This window comes from Pempheris klunzingeri, chromosome 1 (assembly GCF_042242105.1).
Source record: "Pempheris klunzingeri isolate RE-2024b chromosome 1, fPemKlu1.hap1, whole genome shotgun sequence".
Classification (NCBI taxonomy): domain Eukaryota; kingdom Metazoa; phylum Chordata; class Actinopteri; order Acropomatiformes; family Pempheridae; genus Pempheris; species Pempheris klunzingeri.
In genome coordinates this window covers 6,053,898-6,081,255 of record NC_092012.1, presented here as the reverse complement: position 1 = coordinate 6,081,255, position 27,358 = coordinate 6,053,898, and the positions used below count along the sequence as shown (strand labels likewise).

Genomic DNA, 27,358 nt, shown 5'->3' with positions numbered 1-27,358 from the left:
GTCTCTTGCACCGGCATAGTTCCTGAAACTAAAGAAGTGGTGATCCACAAGTACAAGACCCCCATGGTGAGTCCTACTTCTTTTCAGTGCATGTAGACTGCTAGTCACAAGGTGTGCGCTGCAGAAATGTTGTTATCTGTAAACATGGCAGACACTGCTGAGGAGCTGCACTCTAATTCAGTTCCCCCTGGATGTGAATTTAATTTATCTCTACACCTCACACCCATTTCTTTAAAAAAAAAAAAAAGCTGCTTTGCTCTTCGTGATTAAGCCCACAGAGTCTGAACCTTTAGTCACCTTACTCAGTGTGATGAGTCCAACTTCGTCATCAAAAAAACGGTCTGTGTGGGTGTGTTGACGTCCCACAAGATCCAGTCTGAGTAACATATCCATGAGTTGAAGGTTTATCAGGCACAAAAACACTCAGGTGGTTTATAATACTGTGAGACGGGGTTTTACAACTCTGGAAAGTTGCCACAGGGACAATCATTTAATCTTGACGATCACCAGGTAAACTGTGCTGTTGGATGACGTCACAGTGTCGCAAATGTTGGACCAGGTTCAACTTCTTTGCTCTGCAGTTGCTTTGGTGTCGGATCCCGCTGCCTTGGTTTCCTGCTGTGCTAATGCAGCCGTCGACCACTGCAGTCCAAACCAAGCCTATTGTAGTTAACTAAAACTAAACTAAAGCTAGGTGTGAAAAAACATTTTAGTTCGCTGAGATTAAACTCTTAAATCTTGCCCTTACAAATATCTCCCCATAAAACTTGTACTGAAACTAATTAAAACTAAACTAAAACGAGCAAACCCATTCTGGAAACTAAGCTGAAAGAAAAATTACAATAAAAGCTGAAAACTAAAACTAAAAAAATCGACTCTTCACATGATCTCTGCTTTCTGCTGAGATCTAGAGCTTATTCTAAATAAGAAAATGACGTCTTAGCAGCTGGACTGGCCTGATAATTTGGCACCAGTCCTCTTGTTGACCACTGAGGGGGATTTCACAAAAACTGAGTTCAGACAACAAATGTTCTGTTTACATTCAGTGCTTCAACACGAAATGTTTGTTAGATCTCAGGGATACAAACATTTCAAGTGTTTACGTCCAAGTTGCTCCACTTCTTAGCATTTTACACCAATCAACTATCGATCAGCAGACCATGAAACATGACAAACAAACAAAATTCGTGAGAACAAAGGATTCAAAAACTCCACAGGGTGCCTTTTAAATACTAAACTATGCATCAGTCCTTGCTTAGCTTAGCTGTTCTGTGTGTGATTTTGAGCTGTACTCAGATGCACCCCCACACCTCGGCCATCATCCTCCTCACCGTTATTTTTGTCCCCTCTGCAGGCACATCAGATCTGTTACTCGGTCCTCTGCCTTTTCTCCTACGTGGCGGCAGTGAAGGGGAAGGAGGCGGAAGGAAAACCCAAGATTCTGTCACCGAGACCCCTTCCTAGCTAGTCTACGCCCCGCGCCCTCCCCCTCTCCCCGCCCCGCCCCCCCGTCCTCGGCGTGCCTCGCTACTTGAAATGGCATCTGAGCGCTAAAACCACAGACTTCTGACAATCCCTAACTTTAAGCACACAATTCTCGCTCCGTCCTCCTGTACATACAAGCCTTTTAGACCCTGTTGTGTAGACGTGTTTGGTCTGTGATGTCGTGTAAATACTTCCACCCCCTCACCGCTGTCGATCCCGATGATCATACCAACTAGCTAAGTGTTTGCCTGCTCCTTAACTCAGGAGAAGCGACTCCCCCTCGAGCTCGTCTCCTATTGTTCCCGCTGCCAGGACCCAACTGTTTTTACAGATGGGAGATGTGAGGGGAGGCCCCCGAGGCATAGAGTGCATGCAGGTCCCGTGCACAGCCTTGACGATTCACTACAGAGTAGCCCCCCCCCCTCCCCTCCCCTCCTCCATACGACTGTGTGAGTTATTCTGTGATATGTGGTTACTGTAAAGTTCAGTCTGTCCAAGTTTAAACTGGTGAAACACCCAGCGACCCTCCTGTAGTGCAGGATGTCCCATACTGAAAATGCTACTGTATACTGCACCGGAGCACCGCATGTAAACGCTTCTTAAAAGTGTTTGAACCCTAAAATAATGTGAGTGTTCTCAGATGTGTTCTCTCACCCTATAATCGGCCCGCCAGGCTGAATTACTGTTCTAGTTCTACTGTAAAATTTCTTGTCTGTGGTCTGCTGTTATCAATTGCATGTTACTATGAGGATGAAAAATAAATATTATATATATTTCTATATATAGTATTTATTTAATATATACATATGACTGTACATTTCTCTGGAAAAAAGTTATAAATTGTTGATTTGCTAGATGTGCAATACTCAATAAGTAGTTAGCCATTGCCAGAGCCAGGTTTTCTTAAGTTAACTGGCGTTCACAGGGTGAAGAATGTAAGAAAGACGGTTTTTTTTCTATAGTACATATTGATTGAAGTGAATATGACGACTTCAGTTTGATATGACTGTTTTAAAGTTTGTCTATTGAGCTCTGATTCAAATATGGTTAAAAAAAAAAAGAAAACAGCTGCTGTGTTGCTCACTACGGGTGCACGCGTCGGAGAGCTTTGTACTCAGGCCACACCCCCAACCAGTGATGTCACAGCAGGTGGTTTTAAACAATGATGTCACTGTTATCTTCTCGCTACAGCATCATCTTCAGCTACGAGTCATGTGACATGCGTCTGTGATAAGTGGAGACTAAACCCTCGGGGCTCAAACTGCTGTCACACCAGAGGAGGCCGCCGGCTTAGTGTTACTCAGTCTTTTAAACAGGTCAGCAAGTCTTTACATTTTCCACGTAAAGGATCACATTTGATGTCGATAGTTCACGTGTTGATAGTTCACGTCAGCCTCGGAGTTAGAAGTGTTAACGAACTAGTGGTGAAATGGTAAAGTCAATATCATCAAAGTCACTTCAGAGAGTTTAAAAGTAGCTACAAAGGGTTTGTGTTCGTTTTCACCGCATTAAATCTTCACAACAGGAGAAGCTAAGTAGGGCCATTTAGAGGACAGGTCCTCAAGGCCAGCAGAGGAAGTAATGCTACATTGGCACACATTGAGTCTGTTTATCAAAGCGGTGGGTTTAGTTTGGTATTCAGTCTTTAAAACAGGTAAATGATTCTCTATCAGTTTACAGAGTCATATTTTCTGATGGCCTTGGTCAGAAACGGTGACCTTTCTGTCTCCTGCTGTGCCTCTGTTGACCTCTAAAAACATACTGTCATCTAATTGGCTTCTCTCTCACTCACCACTGGTTAAGACAGAATGACGGAAGAATGACACCGTATCTGACGCAGGCCGTCATCATGGGACCCTCCTGTTCCTGAAAAACCACAGCATCCAGATATTTCCAGCTCTAAAGACTGAATATTAACAGCAACTAGAAAACATAGAAAAGTCACATTTGAGAAGGTGAAACCAGTGAATATTTGCTCAGGTTATGGAGTGCACCACATCAGCAGCCAAGGATAGAACACCTGTTCTTACATCACAGGTTGGCTTTGTCACAAAAGTACAAAACCCTCCGAACTCGCAGCAGCGTTTTGTTTTTTTTGTTTTTTTTTCGTCCCGTGTTGACATTTCATTGGTGTTGAAGCCTACAGCTGTGGTCACCTGCTCCCTGAGGAGATCGAGTCCTAATGTTGTTTCTGTTCTGTGATAGTAAAGAACGGTTGAATCTGGTCCTACCTGCTGGCCCATTAACTTTCACAGTAAGAGTGTGTAAGTGTGTGTGTGTGTGTGTGTGTGTGCGCATTCATGTGGTGAACAGTTTCTCTAGATCAGCAATATATCGGCACAGCTATATCACTGGAAGATGCTTTTTTTTCCTTTTGATTCTGACATGCTTGTATTTTTAGTAATTGGACTGCAAAGGAGAATGATCAGTAGGATATTCAGAGGGTGTTTCTCCATTAATGAGTTAACACCACAGAACTGGGAACGGGACACGGCTCTCTTTACATTAAAAGGACTTTTTTTTTTTGTTAAAAACTGGATTATTACAACTCATCTCAGTCATTGTACAAGCCAGCTGCTGTAACGAGAGGGAATAAATGAAATGAGATGCCAGGTGTAAGTATTCCAGTATTTGAAGATGTGTTTATAGAATATGTACAGCTTTGGCAATATAATAAAGTTGTCGCAAATAAAGCTCAGCGAAGTTCATTGTCCTCTCATGAAGAAAAAAAAGAAAAGGTTTGCGTCAAAAATCAAATGTGTAAACAAGAGATTTAGAATTATGGAGATTTATTTTAGCAAATGGTGCAAGCTTGAGTCCACAGTGAACACCGGCACAACCATTAAAAGTATTAAGACTGTGAAGGGAAAAGAAGGCACGTTATCAAGTGCACTAAATGGAAAAGTGGACCGAAGCAGAGCCACAGAGGAGCAGGATGAATCCTGTGAGCATGTGACTGCCTGATTGGACTTCACCATTTTTTATGTTGCAGGAAAATGCTTTAAGTAAAGTCGGTCACATCGTAGTGAACAAGATCGTCTCTGGGCTCTTTGGCTACAGAAAAACATTTGAAACTTTTTTTTTTTCCCACTAACAGCAGTGAGTGAAGAAGACTGAATCAAAATCAAATCTGGCAGCTGCATAATAAATTGATCACAAACTGGCCGTATTGAAACACGAGCACATTGTGCTGTTTAATAACATGGTACAGTTTCTGGGTATTTAAGAGGACTACCTGGATTACAAAAATGTATTTTTCTCTCTTTGATCAAGTCATGTTGAGTCACAAGAAGGAGTTTCAAAAGTATATCTTACTGTCCTCTGAAAACCAAATGATCTGATCATTTATCCCAAGAAGCACAATAATACTTAATCCTCCAGTTTGTCTTTGTCTTTGTGAATTTAAAGGCTCAATTTTAACAAACTACAGTTGCGTCACGCTGCCACTTCTAGTTCGGCCACTTTTCTGTAGCTTTAGGCAGTTTTGACTTCAGGCCGCAGCTCTACAGACTGAAGGGAAAGTCAAGGACATGACATCCTTTGTGGAGGCACAGGATTCAGAAGCCATGAAATCAGATGTTCACTACTTCTATATACAGTTTACTGTAAACTGTAGTGGAAAATAAATAGAAATTTGGGACTATTTAGGAAAATAGCAGATGATTAATATAGTGCATTATATTTAACGAACTGTGTGATTTGGAGCCAAATGTTTAAGCAGAGGACTGGGAATGATAAATTAGCTTAGAAAACGTATAAATTACACAGTATCATAATCATAAGGGGGAGCATCTGGGACCCCTCTGTTAAATCTAATCTTATAAAAACAGTTTGTCACTAGTCACCATGACTAATCCAAAAGCACCTTTAAATTTAAAAGCGAGGTGTTTCTCTTAATGTTTGCATTGAAGCGTTGCGCAGTTCAAAAGGAAAGCATTCTAACTTTGCCCTTCATCATATCAACGTTTTAAGAGCAACGTTTAGCTTGACTCAAAGTTTTAAAGCCACCCGACAAAGTTCAGATTCGCTACTAAGGCTGTAAAGCTACCTATCTCAGTTTTGGCAGTGTTTCCTGGAGCTCACACGTCATCGTGGACTGAGCTGCGGAGTATCCGGAGGCGAGACATGACCTCGTCCCAGTCCAGGTAGGCGCCCTCCAGGTGTCGCAGCCTGTCTGGCCTGCTGATGTAGCTCCTCCGCCCGTGCAGCAGCCGCCAGTTGTCGAAGGTCACAATGTCGCCTGAAACACAACAACACTCAGATCAGAAAAACAAAAGGTATCTGGTTTCCTAGTTTTAGTCAGCAGGGAAATCTATTTTAATCTTTAACAGAGAAATGGTTGTCTGAGTATTTTCAAACATTATGTTTTCACTTTAAATATTACAACAGAGAAAGTTTTTAGGACGAGTGCAAAAAAACAAAAGGCTCCTACACAGACTCAATCAGTTACTGTAGGAGAAAAGCCAGTTAACAAGACATGCTGAAGTTTGCATCCTGTGGCAAAGTAGATAAAGACATTGTTTAATTCATCTTTAATTAATTAATTTTTCTTTCATGTTTTTGAAATGTTGAAAAAACCCAAACAGGCCCCTCCAAACTCACTAACTACAGCCTAATGCAAACCACTTCAACATGTGCAGTTTTACAGTCCTGGCGTGCCGAGTTACAGTTGCTAAGCTAAGACGGGTCATTTCCTGTTTAGACACAGGGAATTAGCGAGTGGTTATGTTGTGAGGAGTAAGCTACAGGCAGGATTTAGGTGTGACGACAGCGAGAAGCAACTATTTGTTCCGAAACAATCGTGGCAGCTCCTAAACAGGAGAGTGTCTAGATGGCACGTGAGGTTAAGGGAACGGTCACTTCATCACGCCCTCTATGACGGCAGCCTATTCGGGACAGATCAAAACACTTTTCCCCTCAGACGTGGTTGGACGACACGTACTATCAGGCTGGTTTGAAGCACGCTGAACCCTGTGAGCAACCTCAAGGACGTGTCGGCAGGATGGATGTTTTCCAACATGGAGGCTTGAACCCTGGGTCAAAACGCCGTCTCCCTACTAATGGCGCCATCCTGCTACACTTTGATGTCCTTAATGTCTCGTGTGATATCATTACTCCATCTCTGTCACTTAATGCTGCAGCCTGTTTGCTGAGAAGTGATTATTTAGAGAGGTTTACGCCAGACGAGGGTAATCTGATTTGGTCTACAATGACAGAGATGACATTGACTCTGATGTCGCTGCGCCCTTGATGATGACAAAGACGTTTCATCCACAGTTTTCATCCACTGAATCACAATTTTGGGCATATAAGACCATTACCACGACTAAGGGGCTTCACAGATGCATTTTCTTAAATTTGTTACATTACATCGGAAGAGTTTTGACGGGTGCACACTGACCTGGCTCCATTCTGTAGGTGACCACGTTTTCTGGTCGGTTCATGAGGTCCACATAGGCCTTCAGCGCTCTGTAGAAGGGCTGAACCTGATGTAAGGGGAGGTCCAACACCGAGTCTCGGGTGGCGTTGTTATAGTTTATCCTTGTAACTCGGCCCTCGCCGTCAACGCTGCTCAGAGAAAAGGGGGAAGGACGAAGCTCAGTGTCACACTAACATAGATCATGAGCTCAAACGATCAGTTACTTCATTTAAATGTGAAGCTAATATGCCACATTCACTAATAGAGCTGCAACTGATGATTAATTTGATCATTGTTTAACAATTAATCTGTTCATTTAATACATATAGTTTTTTTTTATAAAAGGGTTAAAGAAGAGTCTAAGAGTGTAAAACAATGCCAAAGCCTAAGATGACATGTTCAGATATCTTGTTTTGTCCAACCAATAGCCCAGAAACATATGAAGACGTCACCTTGGGAAATCTGACATTTTACAGAGAAGAGGATTCAATGAATCAAGAAAATGATCAATAGATTCGTTAATTCTGAAAATAACCACCAGCTCCAGCCCTTTTACCCAGAAAGTATTTGAAAAGTCTCATTGATCTATCAGACACATTAAATGTCTTTTCAACTGATCTTGTCATGTTTTTTTGTGCTAAAAGTACACGTGGACACATGAACATTACACTTAAACATCTTGTTCCAACACATTCCAACCACACTCCTGTGAAGGATTTGCACATCATTTAAACATAATAACTTTGAACACCAGATGGCAGTGTCCCATTTCAAATCTCTCTCTCTCTCTCTCACACACACACACACACACACACACACAGCATCTTTTTTCTTTAAATTAATTCAAGTGTCATTTAAATTTTTACAATCTCTGCTTCACACAGAGACAGACCATGTGTGTGTGTGTGTGTGTGTGGGCATAAAAACACAGCAGCTCATCTGACAGCCCACTCGTCTCCACTCACTCGATGATGCATTTCTTCGACTGCAGCATGAAGTCGCAGTAGTCCATCCCCGTGTCTGTGAAGTCCACGTGGAGCGAGGTGAGTGTCCGAAAGGCCTCTGGGTCTTCTCTCTGCAGCTGCTTGGCCATGTGGAAGCCGTCCACCACCTGGCTCTCCCCTCCTCCTACAGCCTGGTTGATGCAGTGCAGAAACTGCACCTACAACAGCCAAAAACACACGTGCCACCCAAATGCTCGCTTTACAACTCTTCCCAGCATGAAAGCCCAACGCCGGCGGATGAAACAAACTTATAAAAGCGGCACATGAATTCAAAAGTGATACCATATCTATTTAGTGAAGTGTAATACTCTAAATAGACCATACAAATCAGATTTGACTTACTCCAGGTGCAAAATGTAAGGCAGGGTAGTCCGTGTGGAGACTGAGCCTTCCTGACGTGTAGGCTACATTGTTTGCCATGTATTTATCCTGGACCTGCCATGTGTGCCTGAGGACAAAGATAACATTCATTAATAAACTCCACGTTAATTATTCAACTTTGGCTTTAGAAGATAAGCAGTGACAATTAGGCTGTGTGGAGAAAAAGAAGAGATGAGATGAACTTTGCAGGGATCCCTGAGGGGAAACTGGGCAGCTTCAGAGGAATGCGAAGACTGTATCCTCTGAAGTAGATACTTCATTGAGATGCAGCAGGAGTCGAGCACTAATGAGGTAAAGTTATCTTCCATGTTCTGTTTGCATGCCTCGTTTGGATGCCCGGCTCGTAAAACAGGCTAGTTTTTTCTGATGGCAGGCCTTCAGCTTTACTCTGCAGTCTCCTTACTTCCTGCAGTATGAGCTCATCCGCTGGCAGTGGAAAAGCTTAATGCTCCAAACCTCTGTTCTGACTGAGTGCACCAGGTAATTCCTCTGGCTTAAAAAAAGCTGGAATGCTTTAAGGTTGTTTTCCCCGTCTCTGTCCTCAAGTAATCAGCACTGCAGTAAGTCAAAGTGATGAACGCTGGTGTGATGAACGGGCCAACAGACACTCTCTAAGCTTCTCCATGGAACCAAAATGAATCAAAGCTACAGATAATTGACTAGCAGACACATTTTCCTAAACATTAATGTTGTAAAGTGAGAATCTGAGAACTTCTTTCATCAAAATATCCAACTTCTGATTCCCTGGAAAAGGGATGTAAATAAAAGGTCTTTTGTGTTTAATTAACTCTGGGCTGTGCTCCAGCTAAAATATGATCAGCGGAAAATTCAGCGGTACAAGATTTAGTGCAGAGTCAGATTATTAAACAGTGGCTTGGCGGAGGATGAGTGGAGACACAGAGCGAGGACAAGTCTTACCCGTAGAAAGTCAGCCTGAGATAGCCAATCCTCTCTGCAAGCCTGGCCACTTGGCCCTGCTCTGCCGGAGCTCCCTTCAGGTAGACAATGCCAACGCGGCGCAGGGCGATGAGCCAGGCCAGCGCCGCCTTATCGTCGTGGAGGACTTCATGGTAGTCCGCTGTGGGAATGCGCAATTTGGAGTCCCAATAATAACGATCTGAAATGAGAAAGAGGACATGGAAGAAATGAAGAAATTCACATACACAGTTTGTCTGAAGTAATGAGCGTGTTTGCAGTGCAGCATGAAGCTTTTCCACCAGTGTGTCTTTTTCTTGTCCTGTAGCTGCTCTGTTTAATGAACAAACACTGTACAACAACAACAGAGCGTCATAGCAACTTTATCAGATGTTACATTCATGTTTTTCTTCTCCCCACCGGCTTGTTATAACACTGTTAGTTTCTTGTGGGTGAGAACCTGCACGTTTTGATTTTAAAGCACTTTCACTCCATGTCACATAAATAAATGATAACATTTTATTTAACGCAGGATATTGGAAGGTTTTTGCACGGGCATACCTGATTCACAGATGTGAGCTTGAATTCCCAAATATACTCCCATGTTTTTACTGAGGACACCTGAGGCGCATATCCCATCGTTTGTTTCAGGTGATAAAAATGGACCAGAACCATCCAGGTGTGCAGTAGACATGAGCTACAGAGCATGCCCAGCCTTTTACTTTTCATCAACACACAACTCTAGCTTAAGGACACGTTGGGGGTTTTTTCTGAGAATAATGTGTGGAAAGTGCTGTCTGTGTCAGCAGTCTGTGCTACGGGCAAAGCAGATCATCATTATTATCAATGTGTAGTTGCAATTGTTCTGGTTCAAAATGAAACAAACATTTTAAAACTTGTATTAGAAGTGACAGTCTGACAGATTTTATATTTGTTGATCATATTTTTATACAAAAAGGAAACTTAAGATTTTCATTACTGGTCTCCTGTGACTTTCATGTGAAAACGCTGCAGCCTGCCACCACATGTGATAGTCAGCGCACTTCAAGATGAATAGCTTGCTGAGAAAAATCAGCCCGTCTTCGTCAGACAGACAGAAGTGGAAAAAATCCTCCCACAGCTCTCCACCCAGCTGGCTCGACTCCTTTTTCCATGCTGCCTCTCTCCAGCGACTTCCACAGAAACAGCTGCTAAGTACATTTGTGGGAGGGGGGAGGAGGGTTTAGCTGAGGAGATGGTGTACCTGTCTGATGTTTGTGGCTCCTCCTCATGTCTCTTTTCAGTACCCACCAACTTCAAAACAACTTTCCAAATGGCTGCATCACAAACAGATTACAAAGCTTAAGCCTGCAGGAGATGGACACGCAGCGGGGCGAGCTCGCTGAACTTCATGCAGAATTTATCGCCCTCTAATGTGTCTACAGCAATGTGACTGTTCACTCTGTAAGATTTACAGTTGCAACACACTTTAGCGTTAACTGATGATGAGGAATTTGAGCGCTTTGTTTTTTTCAAGGCAGTGAGGCACGCAGAGATGCAACATCAGTCAGAAACACAGTGATCATCATGACTCGCAGACCTCCCTCCAGGCTGTTGTCACAAATGATCATCTTCTGGCTGCACAGTTCAAAGGGTCAGGAACCCCCTGCTTGTTAAAACTTGTCAAGAGGGCGGAGGGAAACAAAGCCAGAGAATGAGAAACTGGGGCAAAGGTCAAACCTGAATGTTACAATTACTCTTGTGAAACTGGATCTGGATGTCTTGAACAGGCAGGGCGGTGTTTCAGCTCTGCGGTTTAGTGTGTCACCAGTGAAAGAAGAGGCTACTGCATATACTGTACATCAGCTGTGCAGTTCTGGCTGCGTCTCTCAGCTCCAATCTCACTCTGAACGCTTAACCCAAGCCGCTGCTGTCGGCTGAGCTCACACTGTGGCGGCTGGGTCGTACTTTGCATGAATATCTGCTTTTTAATCCCGTAATGAGCCCATCATATGTGCTTATTTCTATACTGGGAGGCCTAATCACAAATCTTAGACGTGAAGGATCACAAGGAAGTTCTTTTTTTAGTCTCTTGTCAGCACTACTGGTTGCAGATTAAAAGACAAATAAAAGCCTTGTCACCAGAACTGCAGGAGATACAAATCTGGTCACATTCAGAGCAGATAAAACAGAGCATCAGTTGAGTAATATCCCATTTATGTGAGTAATGTACTTTTGAAATACTGCTTTACTTGACTGTTTCCTGTTTCCTTCTACAATTTCAGAGGGAAACGCTCCACTGCAATTATCTGACAAATACAGTTACTGGTTACTTTTCAGATCAAAATGTTCCATTTAAAACCTAAGATACACTTACTGATGCAATGCATTGCATCCTTAGTATTTCCTTGTTAGATTATAGTTTTGTGTTCCTTTGTGATCTTGTGCGTTTGTTTTGTCACCCGCAGGCGTCTGCTCTGTCATGGTATCACGCTGTATCATCTTACATGGGATTTGATTTTATTCTGTCTGCTTTTTATACATCTTAGAATGCTGCTTATAAGTTAAAGCTTTGACAGTAGTAATCCAGCTGTCTGGCTATTTTGGTTCACTCTCATCGCCCTCGACGTTGTAGCACTGTTTTCGCTTGCAGCAGGCAGCCATTTCTAAGCAGAAACTAGAGGTCAGACAATAGCGGGTTTTTAAAAGGCAGACACAATAATGATAGCTTGGAGTTAATCGGCTGAAATCCCTCCGGTTCAAACCAACACCAGGGCACCCTGCCACACACACTATCACACATAGAGAGGGTCCAAAATTTACCAGCCATTACCATAAGTATTTTTTTTTTTAATTATAGTAACTTAAGGAGCAGCCCAAAATTGATCAGTCTGAAACTTAATATAAAACTTAGCCAACAAAAACAGTACTAATAAACAAACTCTGGGAACTTGGCCAACCAAAACAAATAAAGTGGTGCTTCGAGACTAATAAACAAACTTTGCAAAGCTCCATGAACGCTGGGGGTACGTCCATAATCCGGCCAATGTGCTGCAGTCGGCTCCAGGGGATGGACAGCCAAGCTGTTGGACGGTTTTGGCTGGTAGCCAGGGGTTACCATGCTATGCTGATCTCAATGCAAAACGTTGATGTAAATATCTGTGTGACCGGTGGAGGCTGCAGTCATTGGCCACTATTATTGCTAATAACGATAGTTTGTAAAACGTCCTGTCGGAGCCGATTATTAGAGACTAGCCAGTGAACATAGTAAAGATTTAGCAGCTAAAGAGCCAAAGAGACCAAAAACAGAGCTAAAAGAAAGTGAATATTGTTCTTACACTCACCAGGTGGCCTGAAACATAACTCTAAATTAATGAAATGTTATTGCTTAATTTGCCGGCTTAAAAAAGGTGATATGTCAATGTTTTCACTGTGTTTACAGCTTGTTTCCACTACGGTCATAATAAAATCAGTAATTGCAGGTTTAAGTTAATTGCTAATTTCTGTAAAATCACTGCTGTTTTCACAGGGAGGACTGTGCTGGCATGTGCTTGGAGGGACACCTCTGACAGTCTGACAAGATAGTTTATGTGCATAATCCCCTCTCTGTTTCCCCCTCGGTCGTGGTCTGCTACAGTTGCTTTTCCAGATGAGGAAACCTGAAGCCGAGGCTCCTGTGGCTGTCAGGCAGCTCATGGCAGTTTGGTATCTCCCCTCACTGTGCTCTGTTTAAGCTCAGAGGGCTGCGTCGCTCCACTCTGCAGCTGGAAGCGCCTTCAAAGCACCGTTTGAGTCAGTGCAGTTATCTAGAGAGCTTTTGTTTTGACTTGGTTAAGTTTTATCACAGAGCTCGGATCAGCTCACTTCAATGGGCCGTCTGTGGAATGCACAGCGGAGGGCTCAGAGCCAGATGGCCATAAACATGTTTTTTTTTAGAAAGAATAAGGTTTATGAATTAGATTCATGCTGTTGCTCATACTAAAGGACCATTTAAGAGATTTTTTCAAAATTAAAAATCAAATAAGACTGACTTGTTATTGATCCTCAAATATCCCATTTATTGGATTTTAGTAATATTTCAGTATCTCTAAAGCCACACGTGGGATGTAACCAATAACTACTCAATAACAATTACTCAATAACTCAAGTTAAGTGAAGATTTGAAGTAGAAGAAGGGAGTTTATATACAAAACTTATGACGATCTTACAAAAAATATACATCGCTATAGATTAAACTAAACTGTAGCTATATACGATTTAAATATATAAATTAGTGCTTCGACCAACTATACAGTAAAATGCTGCTTAGAGTATAATAGTCACATCAGGGGAAATTGAGGGGTAATTGTTCTGCATTATGGGTACTTTTAATTTTGATACTTTAAAATCTATTTTGCTGATAATAACTTTGTACTTTTTAAGTAGTTTAGTTGTAGTGCTACTTTTACTAGAAATATATTAATACTTCCTCTATCACTGATTCTCTTTAACTACAAGTAATGAATCATAAACAGTTGCATCCACATGTTTAAATGAATACAGACCAACTCTTATTTAAACCCCCAACTCAGCTCGATAACAGCTGCAAGTGATAATGATTAGAGTGCTTGAGAAGACATCACACCCATTGCATTACCATAATTCCTTAATTAGTGTTAATTTGTTACAAATCTCGCTAAATTAAATTAGCCTGACAACTTAGAGCAACTAAATTACTTGTTTAAAAGAGGGAATAGAATCATATTTGATAGCTTTTTATTATTATACTGTATACTGACAATGAGAAATTTATTTTTTCCCCTAAAAGCCAAAGTCTGCATTTGCCACAAATATTTTTTGTTACTTTTTGGAGGCTTAACAACATTTTGAAGAAACTAAAGACAGTGATTTATTTGTGAAGAAGAAATGGGTTTTAAGACTCGAGTCTGAACAAGAAAGAAGCCGTTCCCACTTGTGCTCCAGTCAACAATTAGCACTTACTGTGTGTTTGTGTTCTCACAGTGCACATTATGTGTGTGTATCTGCAAGAAACTCCCTCCACCCTCCACAAACAGACCTTTATCTATGAAACATACCTGGAAGACAGAGCAGCCAACCTCTGCAGTCCCAGTCTGGGGGAGACAGAGTGAGCAGTGTTTTCTCTCTGGAAAGCTGCAGGCCCTCCCCACCCTCATCCAAACTCAACTCGCTCTCCATCAGCACGTTCAGGTTCCCCAAACCCTACTGAGCCTTGCAGTAGTTTGTCAAATTATGTCCTTTTTGCCAACTTATACTCAAAGCTTTCAGTATTATTTAAAGTGCCAAACAGGAGGTCTGGCTTGCCAGAGAAATGAAAAATCCAATCACTATAATCACCAGGCTTTCCATGCAGTCTGATGTAAAGGTGTTGAAATTTCTAAAGAGATGACAAAGAAAAGGGATTTAACCCAAATATAGTTGATCCGTGACGGAATTACAGGAATACACTGTGAAAAATAAACTGTGTGTGGGTGAGAAATAGTGGAATTTGTTGAAAGCAGGCCCAATTTCTTTTGAAACAGACGTCCGATATGTGGAAGGTTTTGCTGACCACCATTATTTTTGACAAATCTTCTCAGGGATCCATTACAGCACAGTGATAAAAGCTAATTTACAAGAATGAAAACACTCTAGTTACAGTTTACATTCCTCAAATTCCTGTCAAATTGATAACACAGCATGTACACGTGCATGTGAGCACGTGTTTAAAAAGCCAGTTCTGTTGAAGCAGTAAATGGCGTCTGAAGTGACGGTCAGGTTTGGAAAAACACAAGTTTTCCACGGATGGACCTCCACAGCTATGTTTCCAGGAGCCTTTCTGTCAACTGACGAGGGATGACATAGAAGGATAAATTCAGACCAGATGGCAAAGAGGAAACACCAGCCAGACAGGGAATTGACAAATCAGCTGCTACTTGGCTGAGTTATAGATTCAGTCAGTGGACTTAATGGAGAAAAGTCCAAACTCAACAGTTTGTTTAACAGAGCTTCAGACCAGTTGGTCAAGAAGTTTACAAGAACTGTCTAATCCAAATGGGATACTAATTGACATGTACTGTAGGGATTCAAAACGGGAAATGAGAGCAAAAAAAGATCCACAATGCCAAAAGTCACAGCAAGGTACTGCCAAGGGAACTAGAAAGAAAACCAGTCAAACTTCAGCCCTTTTTACGCAGAGATGGTGCCATGTCGCCATAGAGAGAGTCTGCCATTGCTTTTTTACACTGAGCCAAACAACAGTGGTAAATTACCATCCCTGTGGGTGGCTTTCGGGAGGCGAAAGAGGCGTCCTGTCCTGCCGCCTCACCATTTTTACACAGACGTCAATTCGGCTCTGTTACGACCACCGCTACCGGCTCAAAGGGAAAAACAAAGATGACCTCCTCATGTCTATGTACATTGTATAGAGACAGGTGGGATAACGGCGCAACATTACCAGCCTCAAAAGGTAGTGTAAAAGGACTAGAATCTCTATAGCACCTACATATCTGCGCCAGTATGGGCAAATCAATGCACTTTGCAAATGACGGACATATTAATGTAGGCAATAAGGGAGTATGAGACAACTTGAAATAAAAACAGTAACTAAAGTGAAATGCCCTAACCTGTAAAAGAGTAAAAATAAAGATGTAACTTTAAAAGTGAATAAGGATACTTAAGTTTTAAGTGCACAACAGTCCTTGTAAACAAGGGCAGATGACAAAATGTACTCGTCACCAACCTTCATGTCGATGAAGATGTGGAAATTAGAATTTTGTTTCTACGTGTTGGAGCAGCCAAACACTGTTGCACAAAACTTTTTACGGGTTAAAAAGGGTTCAAGAAAACCATTCTCTGTAGAGTTAAGTAAAAATCTGTACAGAAAACAAAGATCAAAACTAAAAGGTCGTCCACAAAAAGAGAGATATGCACATTTTTTAGACTATAGTTTAAACTGCAAAATAAGAACACAATCGGTGAAACTGGCAGAACCTAAACAGCTAATGTCCTGTTATGTCTCTGAACTTTTGATTCATGTGCACCTCATTATTTGACCTGCAGCTATTACAGCTAAAACTGTAGTGTGTTCGCCTGGTCTGTGCACGTTCTCACTGCACATTTTACATTCTAAATACCAGTTCATATGTGGTTTATACATCTGGCCCCAGCTGTGTCGGCAGCTTAGTAAAATGGATTTTGATTGGCTGTCAGTCTTTCTATCATTCATGAAATTGCTCTGAAAGTGACCCCGAAGATATTATTCCCCACTGTAGTCATTATATCTGTGGTGCAGAGCAAGCCATCTACTTGAGTTAGAATGATTTCTAAAACAATAAATCTAGTTATCGTTAAAGTTATCTTTCTCGGTGTGGACGGCCCTTAAAATGGGTGCTATGTTTGCTCTTCTTCTGGTCCTCATCAGCACTCGGCAGCAGAGTTCTGGATCTACTTATCTTGGTTTATGTTTGACGGTCTTGGTAGACAAGATAGAAGCTTTACACTTGTCAAGCCTGCTAGAGATCATCTGTCTGTGTTGGTATCTAAATGTATTAACAAGCACCACAAATGTCTACCATAAAGTACACATGGCTGGGGAATATTTTCCACCTTGTATTTAGGGCATGGATGGTCTTTGTCAGACTTTTGACAGCTTCACAGAGGTTTTCATAACGCCAAGATTAATTAAGACCAGACGGTTGAGGTAAAGACATTGTGAAGTGCCAGGGATTTTTTGACAGACAATCTACAGTTTAAGGTTAGAAATTCTTCTTCCTTTTGGCTGTGACTTGTAACTAGGGATCGTTTTTTGGCAGACCAGAGGACGACATAACTGGGACAGCTGTTACAGTCAGAGAAATCTCTTTGCACCTTTAATGTCGTTGTTTTTGTCAATCACACTCAAGAAACTTTCCTACAATAAATTTCGCAAACTTTGTCCTCTTGGAACATTCCCTAAGCTTTCAAATACTTGCATTAGATTTCACGACAGTGTGAATTTATTTATTGGATAGCCTCATATTGTGAGCTTTTATTTTAAAAAGTGGCCAGTTATAGCTGTGTCGCAATGAAAAGGCTGCATCAGTCACAAACTCTGGTTGAAACCTACAGGTGAACACTACACTATACTGCCAAGAAGCATGGATTGTCAAACTCCTGTTTCTAAGCCCAACAATGACCCTTTAGAATAGAAAAAAATCTTCTCGTTTCAAGTGTATTCAGCAGCAATACTGATCAAAACACGCATTAAGTGACCGACCATTAAAAATCCCAGTTTTAACTTGGAGCGACACAGAATAACAAGGACAAAATAAAGTGTATTTGGTCTGATCAGTTTAACAAGTCTGCTTTTGCTCTGCTACTAAAATACAAAATCAGTAATCAACTGGAGGAACAAGAGGAACAAAAACAATCTGCAAATCATTATAGTAAACACAGGCGAAAATCTCGTAACTCTTTCATTTCGCAAATCTACATGGTCAAACTACCACTGCTTGATGGCTGCTTGATGTGTTAAACCACAGACTTAGATCTGCAGAGCGGAAAAGAATTGTGAAAGGGAGGCTGGCTGCTTACTTCTATTAGTACAACCCGATGCAGTTATTCTGAGTAATAGTAGCAAATTAATCAACTTGTTACAAAAATGACATGCTATTTTGCCTGGTTGAGAGCGAGCAATTCAAACCGTTTACTGAATTAGAGAATGGTGGTAAAGGCACCTCAGAGAGAAAACAGACTCCTTTTACGAACTACCAGTGACAGCTGGTGGATAAGGCAGTGAGCTGTGTGTTTGGGCATATTTTCTACTATTCCAAAAATCCATTTAACCTGTTCCACATCCATCTTTTAAATACCAGCGACATGAAATTAGTCATGATTCCCACCCCGACTAAATAAACATGACAAGCGCAAAATGGGAGGCCTTAGACGATGACATGGTTCAAATATTAAAAGCATCTGGCAGGCCTTTGAGTAAATTACTGACAGATTTATCGGTGAAAGGAAGACTCATTGCAGATAAGGCTGTGAGTGACATAAACATTTGGTGTTCCTGAGAGTAATTCAGCATCACCACTCTCCTACTATTGAGGTGAAAGGTTCACGTGGACATGCCAGCGAGAAAATGGCACATGTGAATTCCAAAGGTCCTGAACATATCTATGACTGAGAAGCAATCCATGGAGATGAAGGTGTTTGATAAAAACAAATAAATGTGACAGCATGCTTGACACAGTAGTAGCAAGCTAGATGCCAACTACTGAGCGGTTTGTCCAAGGAGATACAAACTGAGACAAAAGTGGCAAAAGTGTAAACTTGGATATTAAGAGATTTAGAAAGAAAACTGTCTGCAAGAACTCCACAGTCTCAAACACAAGGCAGTTTGAGTTTAAATTCCTGGTTACACATACCTACAGGCTCTGGGATTTGTTCGTTCCCAAGGAAGGAAATACTGACAACGGTGAACTTGTGTTTGGTAGGAACATGCAGATCTTTTCTTGACCCTCACTCTAAATCAGTTTTCCATATGGCAGAGGCAGAAGGGGGTCTCAATGAGGCTCACATTTATACAGACGTCAGCCTTTCAGAAGGTCCACTGCCTTTCCTTGTTTCACATGCAGACATTCTGTGCGTCAGTTCAGTTTTGTCTGGAGTAAAAGGACAATAAACTAGAGGTGCTGACGAATCACCTTCGATACCCTACATCTGAAAATAAAGGCCCACCTTAGGAGCTGACTGAACAGTTATTGTATAATGGAACATCATTTAAAAGTATAATTTACTGTCTGAGAATGATGAAAAACAGGATCCTAAACTTGACCTGAATATCTGCAGGCCTCCGCCACTGGAAATTATTCTCAAATAAGCACACAATTCAACATGTCCTCTCTGATTCCTATATTTAGGACTGTATAATTAACAAGTTTTCTTTATAATGTAATGCCCTTCAACAGATGTAGTTCTACGTCTCACTCCAATAATAGGTGCTGCTGAACTACCTACAGTACTGCGGTTTGCGCTGAACTCCATAGAAACGGTAAAAGCAGAAGGAAAAAAAAAAAAAACATGACTTCAGACATAAAAGCAGGAGGTATAGTACAGGCTGAATAATATCCCCAGAGCTCCAATTTTCATATTGACCTCACAGTGTCCCGTGTGTGCTTAACTTTCACTGTTGAGAGCACTTTAACAGGCATACTTGGGCTTGTAAAATCTAGGTGCACTGCATGAAAAAGGAAACAGAAATTCAAACTGTGGACTGCGCTTCAGTGCGCAAACGTCACGGAGAAGTAAGTAGTGAGAATATGAGCGAAATCTTCGGAGGTGAACGCTGCTCATCATCCATCATTTGCAAAAGTGGACTTTTCCCGAATTTTACTGTGAAAGGAATTTCAGGCTGGTGTTCAGGAGGAACTAATTAAACCCAGAGAGTGTGTGTGCGCACGTCATCTTGTATTGTGTTTTGGTGTATGACCGTAGCAGTTTGTCTTCCAGGAGAACTCCTGGCTGTGCGCGGAGAATGACTGAAAGTATTTACACTACAAAATGACTATCTGCCTTTAAACAGCTAAAAGGGAGATCTGTTTAAACTTCAACATGAATAGAGGAGTTCTATAACACACACATACACACACACACCTAGCCTTAATCAGTCTGGAACAGAGCAGGAGCCACTCAGCCCTGTGGGTCCTTCAGGACCACGTGTGTGTACACAAACCGGCTACAGTCCATCCCCCGCTCCACTGAAATGCCGCTACCTTGTTCCACAGCTAAACTTTCTCCTCTCCTGTCTGGCAGACTGTAAAGTGAATTGGGCCATTGTAAATGTACTGTAAAATCACTTCTCTTTCCAGTCTTTAGAAAAACCTCCTTCCTTAACAACCCGGTTATGTGACTGAGAGAAAAAAATAAATGTGTGGAAAGAAGAGTTTAAATCAGGGGCATCGTTTTTCCCCAGGAAAATGTTAGCAGAGAAAGTCCACTCATTTTCATTAGAACAGCGACACACATACACACATCAGAGAGCTACTGACTCATTGCATAACGAATGAAAACAAGCTTTCTGTTCATAATCACTCAATTGCTGCTGTTGCCACATGCCAAGCGTTGACCTGTTACATTTTCATTCAAAATATATTTCTCTTTTAAGTTGCCCCTGTGAAAATTCAGCATCACACACTAATTTAGACAATTTTGATATGGTTGTGACAAGTAAGGCTCACTGTTGTCAGAAAGATCTATTTGAATATGGCAGTATTTGTAAAACTAACAAGAAATACCAAAGCAAGAAAGTGAAGATAACACGGCAAATAACCTTTGAAATGCATTAAAAAGTGACAAAACAATTTAGAATGACATTCCAAAATGCACATTCAGTCATTTTACACTCATATCAGGGTGAAACTAATTTCTCTGGGTAACCTCAACCTATGCAATATTGAAATTAGTGAGTTTATCTGTAACACTGCCAAAGCAGAAACTTTCATTTTATACAGACTTTTAATTAAATGTCGTGACGGAAAGCACACAATTACACACTTCCCAAAATGGTTAGAGTAGAAAGTAAATTAGTTCCTCCTGTATTTTGTAAAACATTACAGTGGACCTGTTACCATTATCTATGGATGTTTTTGATTATGAGTCAAAATTGATGACACTGACCATTTCATCACATTTCTGCTCTGTGGTGAAAAATATTGAGACTGGGCTGCTTGGATTTAACTTATATTTTGGGGACTTTGGACTGAAATATGAGAATATACTTGGGGGCTTCAGTGTTAATGACAAAGGCTTGTATCCAGTATGAATTATGGCCTTCATAATGGCAGGTGGTTACAGTCTGTAAAGTGTCATCAATGACGAGCTTCAGCTAGTTTACTATTCATGTACAAGCAGGTAACAGTCGCTGCTTGGCAAGCAGACAAATTGCTGTTCTCAGATACAGCTTTGAAAATGCAATAAATCATGACAGTGTTTGTTCATCCTGTTAATTCCGAGACAGCTGCGTTGTGATTTATGGCCTCCTTTAAAAATCATTTCTTTGACCATTATATCAACAAAAGGGTAATCAATTAGAAAGTAGTTTCAGGCCAGCGCAGTCCAATCAGTACACGGGTTTTTCTCAGCACTTTGTATGCATTATGTGATTTTTTTTTATCTTATCAGCGTTACACCACTGAATTTGTGTGTGCACACACATGGTAAACACATTTGGAAGGAGATTCTGGTCACACGTTTTCAAAGTTCTATATAAAAAGCCTCTGATACTGATTAAACAAACACTTAGGAACACCTGGCTAAAACAAATGCAATCTAACACAGCAGTCCTGCAATAAATCCTACCTTCTTTAAGCTCAATTTCAACAATTACAGTGAAGCAGACAGTAGAATCTTAGGCTCCCTCCAACAAAGCTCTTATAAATATATATAAAACGTAGGGGTGTGATGGTACATGTAGTCATACTGGACATTTTCGGTATGGTCTTTCAGTTCAGTATGCATGTGTACCGAACGAAAGCTGTGTTGTTTTCACTGCTGTGCGTGCAGAACTTTTTTTGTTTGTGCGTAACTTTATTCATAACTCAGTTTCCCTTTTCACAAAAGGCTGGATGTTATTTGTTCAGCCAGGAAGTTGTCTGAGCCACTATGCACACGCACACAAAGCAGAGCCAAGCTTCGTAGTTTTGGTAACGCAGATAAATCAGAGCTCAAGGATCCATTAGTATCATGTTTTCCTGTTTGGGAAAATTACAGTTTCTCAGTTAACTACAAAGGCAACAGACAAAGACAGGAGGATCGGACAAAAGCTATATGCCGGCATTGTGCAACTGAGATCAGGTATGTCAGGCTTTATGTAGAACGTGCTCACTCATTTGAAATGACATCATCTGAATGTGAACATCAAAGGTACGAGGAAAAAACTGAATGAACCTCATGAACTGGTGCACAGTCCTAATGTTAAGATGAAAGCTGCTGATGTGAATACAGTACAGCTCAAGTACAGCTGACAATTTACAATTTTGTAATTTTTGTATTTTTTTCTGTTTACTTATTTTGGAGTAAATTTTACTTTTTATTAGTAGATTTGCAGCCGAAAGCAGCGTAGCAGCATTGGCAGGCTTTTTATTATTTAAGTGCCATAATTTGTTCAGTAAACCACTGTTTAATAAAAAATATGACCACGACTTTTGTGTACCATTACACCCCTAACAAAAAAAAAACAACAGAAAAACAGAATCTAAGAAATTACATAAACATAACAGCTCAGAGAGCAGTGCAGAGTTAAAATACATATATTATAAATGTTTAGGTTTAGTTGAAACCGTTTTAGAGATGTTTGATTCAACGTTATGATACTTTTAGGGGCTGTAGTTTGTGATGCACTAACAGCAGCTGTACCTGCATAGAGGAGGTGGTCCACAATATTTTCAAATTCTTTGCACAAAAAAAAAGAAAAAAAAAAAAAAAAAAAAAAAAAAAAAAATCACAAAAAAATCGAATGAAAAATAGAAAAACTAGACTCACCGTTGAGAAAAAGCTCTTCTTTCATTGCTTCTCTGGCAGCAGGAGAGAAGCAGCGTTTCTTCAGCCACTCTGCATCAAACACACTGGTGTGCTGGTCGGGCCACACAATGGACACCTGTGGAGACACAAAAACCTCATTGATCCCAACTAACTGAAGTCTTTTTGCTCTTTTCATATGTTTCCACCTCTTAATATTTTCTTGTTAGAAGCCATCCCCACTGAAAATGCACTCTCTCTCTTTCAAGTTAACAGCAAGTGACAAGTTTCTTTTATGGCTTGCAATGATGTGGTCTAAACATTTACTGGGTATTTGGTTTTTTAAAAATAATACATGATTGATTTCCATATCATCTTACTTGTTTCTGGAAAGAGGATTGGTTCACCCATAGGAGGTAAAGCTTTGAAGGTGCTCTTTTGTTCATAAAACTGAGAAAGAAATGCATTTACAACAATCTGACTTATTTTCTTCTTTTCCAATCAGGATTTCCTATGTTTACAATCTGTTATTACCATACTTGTGGGAGCTTTTGGCTGATACCACCATTTAAGCTTTTTTCTAGCCAGAGGCAAGCATGAAGCCATTGTTGTGGTTCTTAAAACACATGTTTACTATAACAGGCTCAGTAAACCATGGTACAGGAAATAGAGAACAATACAGGAAACTTGCTGTATTTGATTTGACAAAAGCAAATAGCACACGATAACTTGGCAAGACCGTCACGCCAAAGCAATCAGTTCATAGCTCCGACAGGGACTGAACCCTCTGAAGGACGGGTGGCTCCTTTGGAGGGCTTAAAGGTCAGGTTGAACGTGTGCTTCTGTCAAAATTAGATCATCTTACACAGCAGAACTCATAGTTTATCACCGAGCCGCCACAGTGAAGTGAGGGTCATCTCAAAGGCACAGCCTATTGTTTTGGACCCTCAACATCCATTATGTTGATTTCCAGATGCTTCAGACAGGGTGGAGGTTCAGTCTCCCCAAAGGTATAACTATTAGGTACAGATTGTCCTTTGTTCCATCTGCTGTCGGTTCTTTAAACTACTATCCTGTCATTGTGTCTTTCCTGTCTTTTTTTTCCCCCTCACATTATTCATGATGACAGTGTAGGAGATATGGATCTTGTTGCGCATGATGTACTGCACGTGTTTGTGTTGGACTACTGTCTGTAAAGCAAAAGGCTCCTCAGGGACATGAAAGTTTTTGGAGCTTGAATCTTAATGTTGAACCAATATGTAGGCTCTGTAAAAAGTATTGGATGTGTAAACAGCCACATGGGGTCATAATTCAAACATTCATCTTTCTCTATTAAGATTGTTTGAGTGTTTGAATACTGAAAAACACCTAATGGCACAGGCCTACCTTGTGGTCATTGGTGATCTCCACAGCGTCGACTCCTGTGTGGATATCTAGATCAGTCATCAACAGTTTGCGGGCCTGAGCCGACTCCAGGGTGCACAGCGGGCACTGGCAGTTGTCTCTGAGCCAGGTGAACGGGTACAGACTGTGGCCTCCGTCCTCCCATTCCACCTCCATCAGCCTCTCCTCATCCAGAGCCCGGACGTGCCTCACTGAGTGGCGAGCCAGAGGGAGGGAGGCTGACCCCAGTGTATGCTGTCCACGAAGCTGCACTGAAGTCAGGCAGGATGGAAGTGGATCTGCAGCCTGCCCAGGTTTGCAACACGCCCTCAGAGCCTGACAGGCCCTGGCAGAAGTGCTCCTCTGCAGGGCCGGCAGGACCAAACGTGAAAGTGTACTCATCCACATTTCTGAATGACTCCCTCCAGACAACTATGTCTCTAAAGCAGAAAGGGCCTCCGACTCTGTAGTTCATGTGAAAGAGAAGCAATGAAATTTTAAAAATGGAACAACAGAGAATCACACATTACCAACATTAGAAGTCTCCAGCTAAATTTACACATCAGCAAATAAATTGTCGAAATGCCATAAAGTTCATCCCAATATATCACGAGCCACTGTGACTGTGGAGGTAAACAAATGCAAATATGTGTCAAAAAGTATCAACAACATTTTTTTGTGACTCAAATTTTATGTCACATCTACTTAACACCCCATTTTAGAAGCAGAAGCATGGAGCTACACTTGTTTTTGAGCAATGCCAAGCTCATCAGATACAGTTCAAAATGTGAGCTTTTTCAAGGGGCTTTGGGAGTTACTGGTCGCTGTGCCAACCAGAGGTATTTTCTGGTCTGCTGACTGTGTGTTGGCAAGATCCGGGCAAAGCTGCAGTATGAAACAGCAGCATTATTTTAAGAAACAGAATAGAAAAACCTGCACCTGCGCACAGTTTTGTTGAGCTGTTTCCCCATGCAAGACACATCTGTGGCCCCGAATTATGAAAGCTATGGCTATAACTGATTATTTTCACAACTGACAGATAATCTGATCATTTTTCTTGATTAATTGATTGCTTGCTTGGTCGACAAATAAATCAGGGATTGTGTGCCATTGACAGAAACATAATCAATGCAACTCTTATGAATTCCAGCAATAACAGTAACATCCCAACAATAGTTAGTTGGTTTGATGCTGTCAGAGTGACTGTTTAGACAAGATTTTAAAGCTAGTGCATGACATATCTTCCTCATTTCAATTTCCTTACACAGCACAGTTTTCAAAGATTAACTTCAGTATTTTTAAACCTGGGCCCTGTTTTTGCATACTTTGAATTAAAAATGACTGGTAGGCACAAAAGTTTTGTTATTGGTCAAGTACATCACCTCAGCCATCAGCTGCAAACAGGTTACAATGGCTGTAATACTATCCTTTGGAGCTAATTTTAGCTTGCAGAACACAGCAGTCCATTGCTGCCTCAATCAGTTGTGATATTATGTGACACTGGTGTTTTTAATAGTTACTTCGGATAACAGCAAGACACAGCAACCAGATTAGCAACTCCTGTGATCCACAAGGTGAAATTACTGCTTTGTCAATGGAGGCTGGTGGCTTTTAGGTCAAGCAATATAACGTCTCTTTCTGATTTTAAAAAGAGGATCTTACATCTCTATTTCTGTAGAGATCCTTCCTGTAATGTTGTCAGACACTTAGTACTTTGACAGATGTGGTTGCCCCAAAGGGTTAAATTACAGTCGTTTTACCCCATTCATGGCTGCTTGGCTGAGCCAATCTACTGGACCAGTTCCCAGACTTTTTGTTTGTACCTACCAGTCATTGTGACCCTAAAACATGTAAAGATAGGCCCCAGGTTTAAAAATACCAGAGTTATCCTTTAAGCTGTGACATCACTAGCTGTGGGTGTATTTGAGTTTCATAAGCACCTAGCATACATCAAGTCTGGCTTGTTGTGACTGTATTTATATAGCCCATTAATCACAAAGTACAACTTGCCTCAGGCGGCTCTACAATATAAGTATATGAGCCCTTTGTTCTTAGTTTGGATGCAAAAATAATATGTTAAAGCACCAAATTCAGAGCATATACAAGAGCAACTCCTGAGATCTGCAATGTAAAAATGACTGTTTTTGTCAATGTAGTTTGGTGGCTTTAAAGTCGAGCAGTATGAGGACTATTTCTGGTTAAACAAAATGGATCTGACAGGTCTATCTCTGAAGAGATCCTTTCTGTAATGTTGTCAGACACTTTGAATAACAATCTGAGCCTGGCAGGGGCAAAAACAAACACTTTTACTAGACATACTTTGACAGATGTGGTTGCCCCATTTTACCTTCCAGTTATTTTGACCCTAAAATATGTAAAGATAGGCCCCAGTTATCCTTTAAGCAGTGACATCAAATTACAACTACAATCAGTACATTATACAACCTCTCTGTACTTAAACCCTCAACCTGGATGAGGAAAAACTCCCCCAAAAGACCCTTTTAACAGATTAAAAAAGTAAAAATAGAAAGAAGCCTCAGCAGGAGCAACAGGAGAGGATAGAAGCAGAAGCACAGCAGTATAAAATATGTTAACATTTATGAGAGCATCCATTGAAACTGTTGTGTACAAACTAGAAAACCAGTGTGTGAACCAAAGCTACCTGTGCCACTGCTTTGTGTAACTAGTTTTACCCTGCTGACAAACAGTTTAACTGCTAACTAAACACAAGTTTAAAGTTAGCCGCTTAGCCTTCCGCTTTAAAGAAGCAGCTAAACCGGCTGCTAGCTAACTAGCTAGTCAACGTAAACACACCCCTCTGCTCTCCCTCCACTCTGCTGTACATCCCAGGTTCAAGGCTAACACAGAAGCTAACCAGCTAAGCTCTTAAAGTTCATGTATTAAAGTGGCATTAAGAAAACACCGTGGCGCTACGTTTGCTAGCAGCAGACGTTACCTGTAATGTTTGGACGACGGTTTCTGTTTCGCGCGAGCTCCGTCAACACAAACGCCGGCTGCCTGTCAGCGTGAGGGAGAAAGTAGGTGAAAGGTTGTCCGGGAGGCTGTGCAGCATGACATAATCAGTGCAAGTGCAAGTGCACCAAGGCTGCTCCACTTCCCAGTGCAGACTCCTATCTGAGTCCTGGGCCAACGACACGGGTGTGTTTGTAACAAACAGTGGTGGTAAAGAGCAGCAGCCCCACGTTATGGAGGACACCCCCGGAAAAAGTGGGAATTTCTCATTGCATTTTAATGCAGCCTCTGACCCAAATACACGCCTCTCAGCTCTAAGTGACAC

At 41.2% G+C, this 27,358-nt stretch overlaps 2 protein-coding genes across 2 annotated transcripts in view; one reads left to right on the top strand and one right to left on the bottom strand.

Annotated features, from left to right (window-relative positions):
• Positions 1-4,183, top strand: part of madd (MAP-kinase activating death domain) — a 48,870-nt gene extending 44,687 nt beyond the window's left edge. Inside the window, exons 34-35 of the mRNA XM_070854528.1 lie at positions 20-66; positions 1,355-4,183. Coding sequence (XP_070710629.1) covers positions 20-66; positions 1,355-1,468 — 161 coding nt within the window. The 3' untranslated portion in view covers positions 1,469-4,183. The remainder of the gene's footprint in view (positions 1-19; positions 67-1,354) is intronic.
• Positions 4,184-4,652: 469 nt separating this feature from the next.
• On the bottom strand, positions 4,653-27,167 carry bbox1 (butyrobetaine (gamma), 2-oxoglutarate dioxygenase (gamma-butyrobetaine hydroxylase) 1). Its single transcript, XM_070854408.1, has 8 exons — positions 27,017-27,167; positions 24,064-24,524; positions 22,702-22,816; positions 9,208-9,406; positions 8,251-8,356; positions 7,870-8,066; positions 6,887-7,053; positions 4,653-5,725 (listed from the first exon to the last, which is right to left on the bottom strand). Exons 2-8 carry the CDS (start codon positions 24,466-24,468, stop codon positions 5,565-5,567), a joined length of 1,350 nt encoding a protein of 449 aa, XP_070710509.1. The 5' UTR covers positions 24,469-24,524; positions 27,017-27,167; the 3' UTR covers positions 4,653-5,564.
• Between the last annotated feature and the right edge of the window lie 191 nt (positions 27,168-27,358).